This window comes from Lottia gigantea (genome assembly GCF_000327385.1).
Source record: "Lottia gigantea unplaced genomic scaffold LOTGIsca_48, whole genome shotgun sequence".
In the NCBI taxonomy this organism is placed as follows: Eukaryota; Metazoa; Mollusca; class Gastropoda; family Lottiidae; genus Lottia; species Lottia gigantea.
The window spans coordinates 913,088-921,337 of NW_008709663.1; the positions used below are offsets into that span (position 1 = coordinate 913,088).

Genomic DNA, 8,250 nt, shown 5'->3' on the forward strand with positions numbered 1-8,250 from the left:
ATTATTTAAAACTTTAGAGGCCATTATCAGAAATTTTTAACAGAGGTACATCTATTGCTCCTGGGCAGTTGATTGGTCAATCACTAAAATTGATTTTAAATTTAGTTTTATTATCCAATCAGATTAATATATCTAGTAGAATCTAAATTCTATCTTTGTGAAGTTAACGAGAAGAAGGCCCCTGATCATAAAGTGTGTAATACGAGAAATTTTGCCAGGACAGTAGCATCAGCCTATTCTTTACATCATCAGTACATAGCACACGGGGCCTGAGTCTATTATCTGTATCTATTAATTTTGATAACAAAAAATATTAAATGAAGAACTCACTAATTCACTATCAGACGGCACGCGAGATAAGAAATCTAACAATTCATTATTTGGTATGGCATCAGGTTTTCGTAATTTCTTCGTGAATTTGTTGATTCCTGAAATAAAATGTTTGATTTGTATGATCAAATGTTAATTTAATTACATCACCAAGGGTTGGATCTTGATCAGCTAATGCAATCAACATGATTTTTTCTTCAGAACAGGGTGCTTATTTGCACATTATCTACAGTTTTTTACAGGATTCACCGATAGTACGAAGGGGTGTGATAAGTTACAAAGTACTTACCCCAAGCCATGATGAGCAGTCTAATAGGAATATAATATAACACTATAACACCTAGTGTTAACGCTATACTAGCTAACGCTGACAACCACGGCACTGTCCAGTTAAACGTGCTGAAAACACAAAATAGAGAAATAATTATTGACAGTTGATTACAATGGATAAAGATAGTGGACCACAGCCATATACGCCCACCACGGCACTGTCCAGTTAAACGTGCTGAAAACACAAAATAGAGAAATAATTAGTGACAGTTGATTACTATAGATAAAGATAGTGGACCACAGCCATATACGCCCACCACGGCACTGTCCAGTTAAACGTGCTGAAAACACAAAATAGAGAATTAATTAGTGACAGTTGATTACTATAGATAAAGATAGTGGACCACAGCCATATACGCCCACCACGGCACTGTCCAGTTAAACGTGCTGAAAACACAAAATAGAGAAATAATTATTGACAGTTGATTACAATAGATAAAGATAGTGGACCACAGCCATATACGCCCACCACGGCACTGTCCAGTTAAACGTGCTGAAAACACAAAATAGAGAAATAATTATTGACAGTTGATTACAATGGATAAAGATGTAGATACTATATAACCTATGTGAACTCTTTAAAAAGGTAAGCACAGTTGCAGAGTCACATCAGGATCAGGAGCTTGCACTACATTCAGTACTGCATGATTGACAAATAATTTTAACTGTGTAGACTTTCCAAAAATAGTAAAATCCAGTCATTGAGTGAAATGTATTGTTCTAAATGGAGTAGCATGCCCTGTTTCAATGAAATAGTTAAGGCATTAGTTTATATACTTAAAAGTCTGTTACCAAAGTCATTTTTTTATCAATAAAATATTCATTATAACAAATTTTCAACAGTTGGTACAAATATTGACTGTGTTTCTCATGTTATGAACCTGGGAAAAAAACTGTTGTGTGATAAAAGTATTAATTGAATGATAAATAAGTTCTGTTCGTCAATTCAACTTACTTTTTAACACGTTCTCCCATTGAAGCCACCATATCCATTCCGTTCTGTACTTGAAGACAAACTTCTTGTATCGCCTGGAGCTTCTCTTTAAAACTCTTCTTCTCTTCCTGCAATTTATAGAAATAACGTCTTATGCCATAAAATAAGATTTGAACGACATTTAGAAGCAGAGAGCAGATCTAACAAAAAACACAAGGAAATATATTATGTTATAACAAACTTCTTTAATAACAAAGTACATAACATTTCAACACAATTTACACTTGTTGTCATCAGATGAACTGCCATATTCAGGGCTCTCTAGTGTTAGCCAAATTTCTAGTCCCATGGGGGATGCTTTAAATGGAGTTTTTCCAATCCTATTAGTATTCTAGGGTTGTTTAAATGTCAACAAGGTTCTTCTAAATAGTACCATAAAGGTTAAAAAAAATTCATCAAAAACATGTTAGGCTATTCAATAAACACAGTATAAAAATAACACCACATGTACTATAACATGGGACCTTGACTCTTAACAAAATAAACAAAACAATTCACAGCTTCAAATACTGTATACAGTTTTATCCAGGAAATTTTATAACAAGGTTATAATATTAATAAGAAAAAAATAAATTTTACCAAAATTCACCAAAACAAGAAGGTAGGAGTTATAATTCCAAAAATATGAAGAATTATAGAAATCAAATTTTGTATTTGAGGTAAAAATGGCATCATTAATAAAAATATAGTTTGTCCCAAATTGTACTCAACATGGTAAGCCGCTCATGGGTAACAATTCAAAGTTTGGAAAAATGTTCTAAAAAAAATTAAAAGAAATATAAAATGCATGTTTGTTAACAAAAAGGAGAAAAGTTTTTACAGGTATTCCGTTGGTATTAAGACAGGTAAAAAAACAAATAATGTTTGTGAAAACCTTATTTTAAGAAGATAAAAAAAAGTGTTAGATTAGGATCAAGGAATTAATTAAAACTTTAAAACCCTCGTTCGTTTTTAACGTACCTTCATCTCAGAGATCTGATTGGTGGATTTAAAAAATAAAATTAGAATTTATAAGAAATTGGATTAATGGATGAAAAAATTCAAATTGATTTGAACAAATTGTTGCCTTTATTTACAATATTTATATTTTATTATTTACATTCATTTGCAACATTTTCTGATAGTGCCAATTCTTAGTTATCTGACATGCTAATATTTGCAAGGTAATTAGTTTTTTAAGTCAATGAACAAGTTATTGTTGGTTCTTTGATATAACAACTAAATTTGATTGTTATAAGAGAAAGAAAAATTCTATTAGAAACACACCAAATACCAAAAATCTAAAATTCTATTTAATAAATTCAGTAAATATTATTGTAACAGGTAATAGTGGTAAGATTGAGTATGTTGGATGACACTGGGCAATGGGGGACAGATGCATGACCCAACATGACTCATATAATTTGATTTTCAACCAAAACAAATATTGAAGCTCAGAGGATCTCCAAAAAGCTGACAAACTTGTTGCTCCTTCTCTAACATATGGCACTGGCTCAACTTCCATAGGGACTGGGTGAAACAAGTCCAAGGGCCCTCACCCCTAAAGGGTTCCCACCCAAGGAAAAAAATACTTGACAGAGGGGTCTCAGAATGCAGGAGAGCATAATATGATTAAAAAAACATTTCTCCACTCATTTAGTTGAGCCACTGACAAATATGTTAAAATCTAAAGAAACTATTATGCAATTTAAACTCAGTTGAAAGCCTTGACTTCTAGTTTAATGAAATAAAAATCTTGAAAAAGTTGTGAAGAGAAGAAATTTTTTTAGATGGCATCATGAAACAATGAATGAATGGAGGAATAAGGTAAAAAGTTATTATAAATTTTCCTGCTATCTGCCACCTTAGAAAATTTTACCTTTTTCTGAAAAGTTATTGAAAGTTTGAAGACAAAATAAAAATAAAGTTGAATTCCATAGATAAGTTTTTCGGATCATTGCAATGTACAAGAATATTTGTATATGTCATTTTTCAAATGAACATGCATTGACTTAAATGGGTTTTTAATTATTTTACGTGCACCAGGGATACTGATAGCATCAATTTGCACTATTCCAATTTTCAATCAGACGTCTGCAGTTCCCGCAATTATTGCAAAGGCCTTACATATACCTCCAGTTTTTTTTTAAATCATTTTCTTTTTCAGTATATATTGCGAGTTGATATTCTTCAAATGATGAACCTTTTGATTTAACAAACCATGTTATTCCTTCTCTTCTGACCTCATCTTGTGACAGTGGGATAGTTCTGTCAATAGCAAATTAGATTGTCGTCTGCTAGGACAGTGGAATAGTTCAGTCGATAGTGAGCTAGATTGTCGTCTGTTAGGACAGTTGAATAGTTCTGTTAATAGCAAGTTAGATTGTCGTCTGCTAGGACAGTGGAATAGTTCAGTTGATAGTGAGCTAGATTGTCGTCTGCTAGGACAGTGGAATAGTTCAGTCGATAGTGAGCTAGATTGTCGTCTGCTAGGACAGTGGAATAGTTCAGTTGATAGTGAGCTAGATTGTCGTCTGCTAGGACAGTGGAATAGTTCTGTCAATAGCAAGTTAGATTGCCGTCTGCTATGACAGTGGAATAGCTCAGTCAATAGTGAGCTAGATTGTCATCTGTTAGGACAGTGGAATAGCTCAGTTGTGAAATAGCTCAGTCGGAAGCAAGTTGGATTGTCGTCTGCTAAGATTAGAAAACTCTGATTGCAAGTAAGTTTGATTGAGGATCCACAAGGATGCTGATTTTAGAAGTTCCCAAATGGACATTTTAACATGTAAGCTAAGATCTTGTACCAATTTTTGCAAGGAAAATGGATGAAACCTAATAAACTTGCATAAGAAATGTCCCAAAGATTTAAATTGCAGTCTGTCATGTCAGAGCTCCAATCAGACTGGTAAATACAGATAAAACAACAGTCCTGTAGTCCAACCCAGACTGCACCCGGTGTCTGTACCTGGACTCCTCTCCAATATCTTAGCCCTTCTGAAAGTCAGACTCTTAAGCCAGTGCTCTGTGATTATCCCAAGACTCTTCTTTACTGTCTAATTAACGACTAATTAATTAAAATCATTAATTACCTTATCTTTATCATCATCATCATCTTCATCTTCCTCATCATCATAATCCTGAAATTATTTTATGAGAAAAACTACAATTTTCCTCAAATGATTACTCATATAGATAGGTTCGACAGATTTGAATAAAAAAAACACTAGACTTCATTCAAATAGACAGAAAGAGGGTTACCAATGCCATGCTGTTTGCAATGAGGGCTTTTTTTAAAGTTGGTGTATCCAAATTTAATTTTTTAAACTCAGGGACAAGGGAAATTCTTCCAAATGGAACTGATGAGCCTCCTCACTATCCTTTAGATTAACATACCCGCTATGTAAATGGATCTTTATAGACTTGTGCAGTACAGGACTAAAATCTCTACTTACATCTTCGACTGGTTCCTTTTTGAAAGCACCAAGTATCTGAGCAATGATAAGATTTTTAAGAAAGACTATTAATAGAGAGATTGGTATCATATACGGTTCAAATATCCATACTACTACTAAAAATACCTGAAAAATATAAATATACATAATTATAGAGAGAAAAGAAAGAAACAAATATATTTACAAGGATAATACTGGTCAGCTGGTCCATGGCCAAACCTCTTGGTATTGATCTTTCCCGGATTATCCGTACCCATTTACAACTGGGTCGACTGGAACTATGAATGAAGATGACTTATTCAAGGTCATCGGACTTTCACAAGCCCATCCAGATGGGAACCCACGGCCGCCATTTGCTCGACGTAACCAAGCATTTGACGTCACGTTAAGAACAAACGCTCTAACCGACTATGCTATATTCAAATATGTTAATATAGTACTCTAGGCAGATAAACAAAATGTGCTAACTCTGACTTTAATCCTCACTGAGTTATCTCCCCTAATCCCTTAGAATAATCTTTAATTAATACTTACAATAAAGGCAATAATACTGCGAGGTTTGGACTCCCATTCAAAGCAACTATTTAAAAACACACCTCCTTCCACCATACCCTGGGCTATCTGACTCACTCGATCTATATTTCGCTTCAATATCTACAATAAAATTAATATACAGTTAATATTTTCATTCTAGATTTATAACATATATAAACATATATTTTTACACAAAAAGAAAGGTCAAAACAAAATCTGACAAATTTCAATCCTTTGAACTTTGAGTGTGAGAAATAAAACGTCATATACCCTGAATTCCAAGTATTTTAACATTTTGTGACATCACTTAGTAATGGCTGCTTTCACACCTGCTCTAGTATTTTGATATCAAGTGATGAATTGGCCGGTAGATTATGTGATAGTATTTAAAGGGCTTAAACAAAAAACAAAAATATCACAAGGTCAAATAGTAACTTTCCACACATAACTAATAAAAACAGCAATTGTTTCAGATAGATGTTAAAAGTTTTAGTCCCTCCAAAAATATTACCAGCGTAGTAAGTATAATAAATTATAAACTATAAACTTACCGATATTTTAAACTTTTGATCAACTTGAATATATTTCTCTTCCTTTGGATTCACAGTTCTAATAGCTGCCTTGACCTGTAAAATATCAAATTTATTATATCACAATAACCTTGATTACAGAGGGCGAAGCTCTGAGTACCTTTATGTTACAAGGTTCTGTTTTAATATACATAATCTTGATTACAATTTTATCAGTAGTAGTCTTGAGCTGTGACATTATGACATTTGCCAAAAATATAACAAAAGTTTATGTAGTCATGACCTTGTAAAACATTTATATAATCTTGGGTTCAGGCCTGTAGTTAAGGGAGGGGCCCTAAGAAATATTTACTCCCCCACCCCTAAAAATTTTAGATGATGTGAATGGGCCCTGGGCTACCCATGGACCCTTCTTAGTTACAATATCTATCAATCATATATGCCACATGACATTAATCGGGAGATCAGAAAAAATATACCTTTCGTCTCCTAGGTTTTCTAAATAAAATGTTTTGAGTAATTAATTACAGGTTTAAAAGTAAAAACTTACATGATTAAAGACAAAGTCCATCTCTAGTAAAATGGCACCTTTTGTACGATGAATTAATTTTTTATCTTTTAAAGTGTACCATCTTCTTTCACCTACTTTAATCTGAAAAATACAGAAAAATACAGAAAAATACAAATAATAGTTAAAAGGTAACAAAAAAATTAAATCAAATTATAAGGCTCAATCTGATTGGTCGAACACTAACATCTAGTTTCATTATCCAATCAGAATTGACAATTGACATCAGACACATCATCTTTATCTAAATTCTAATGGTGTGTCTGAGCCGATTATTTTATAGTCTGCAATACAGATCGTCATCATCCAAACGAGAATGGAGATTTTCGTCTCCTCGTGTGCCCACAGCTGGTCGGTGAAACTTTTGACAAGAATCTAATCTGCCAACGAAAACCGTTCATGTGCTCACAGCATTAGACTAGTAAATCTATAATATAGTTCTTAAACTAAAGTTTAATACAAATCAATTACCTTTAGTAATGGAATGGAGATTTTACCCAGGAATTCCACCTTTTTATCTCGATCTTCATCATAGATAGTTATATCTAATATTGAATGGATGTCTTTAATATTGCTGAAATTAATAAAATCATTGATCAAAAAAATGCATAGATATGGTATAAAAAGAAAGTAAAAGTTGATGTCACAAGAAGACGAAGTGTCAACTCGTAAAATTTGTAACAAAGCTACAATAATAAAATATTTTCAGTGTTAAATAATTTCATATAAAATATCTAGTCTATCAAGTCTTTCATTTGTAGAAAATATAGAAATATTAAAACATATTGTTGCAGAATCTGACAAATCTGGCTTTGCTCATTTCTCAGACATGATATACGGATGTGGTATCGGCACACTTATGGCCAGAAATAAAATGTCACTCTTTATGGTAGATTAAAAAAAGCTGTACAAACAAACAAAATTATGATGTTACTACCCCAAATTAATACATATACTTGCTAGAGCACCTGTCTCAGAGCTATATAGAATAGAATTGGTGGGAAATTGTGATATATTTTACTTACAATGTAAAGACTTTATTCCAGTCCGGGTTCAATGTTTTATATTCAGTCTGTGTCTGTAATCGACTATTTACTACTTCTAAAACACAGAACGGATCACTTAAACCTCCAAAATCAGCTGCCTTCAAACCTTGAGCTTTAAATACCTTCACTTGTAACCAGCCTACATCCTTCATATCACTCACAGAATTCATTAAACCCTGAAATTAAAATAGAATTAGTTAAACTGGAAAATAACAACTCGTCTTTTCTTGAGAAACTGTCATATATAGAAAAGACATATATAGAAATAGAAAGTGAAATTCTTAGTTTTAGAGATTTTTGTACATTTCTAGTACTTCTGAATACTATTTGTATAAAGAGAATCTGTTTCTTTAAGGTATATTCATAACTAAGTAAGGCATGCATCCACTTCTGGAATACCTGAAGCCACTCTACAACTGGATTTGTCAACTCAACTTTTGTTCTTCAACTCACCATCCTCAGCATCTTCACATGCCAAGGTATT

The 8,250-nt window shown here is 32.8% G+C and overlaps 1 protein-coding gene across 1 annotated transcript in view; it reads right to left on the bottom strand.

Annotated features, from left to right (window-relative positions):
* Positions 1-291: 291 nt before the first annotated feature.
* LOTGIDRAFT_124931 (hypothetical protein) overlaps positions 292-8,250 on the bottom strand; it is a gene marked incomplete at both ends in the record, with an annotated part of 23,426 nt that continues 15,467 nt past the window's right edge. Inside the window, 10 exons of the mRNA XM_009061423.1 lie at positions 292-428; positions 620-729; positions 1,616-1,722; positions 4,726-4,773; positions 5,089-5,214; positions 5,623-5,742; positions 6,174-6,248; positions 6,703-6,804; positions 7,192-7,294; positions 7,746-7,942. Coding sequence (XP_009059671.1) covers positions 292-428; positions 620-729; positions 1,616-1,722; positions 4,726-4,773; positions 5,089-5,214; positions 5,623-5,742; positions 6,174-6,248; positions 6,703-6,804; positions 7,192-7,294; positions 7,746-7,942 — 1,125 coding nt within the window. The remainder of the gene's footprint in view (positions 429-619; positions 730-1,615; positions 1,723-4,725; positions 4,774-5,088; positions 5,215-5,622; positions 5,743-6,173; positions 6,249-6,702; positions 6,805-7,191; positions 7,295-7,745; positions 7,943-8,250) is intronic.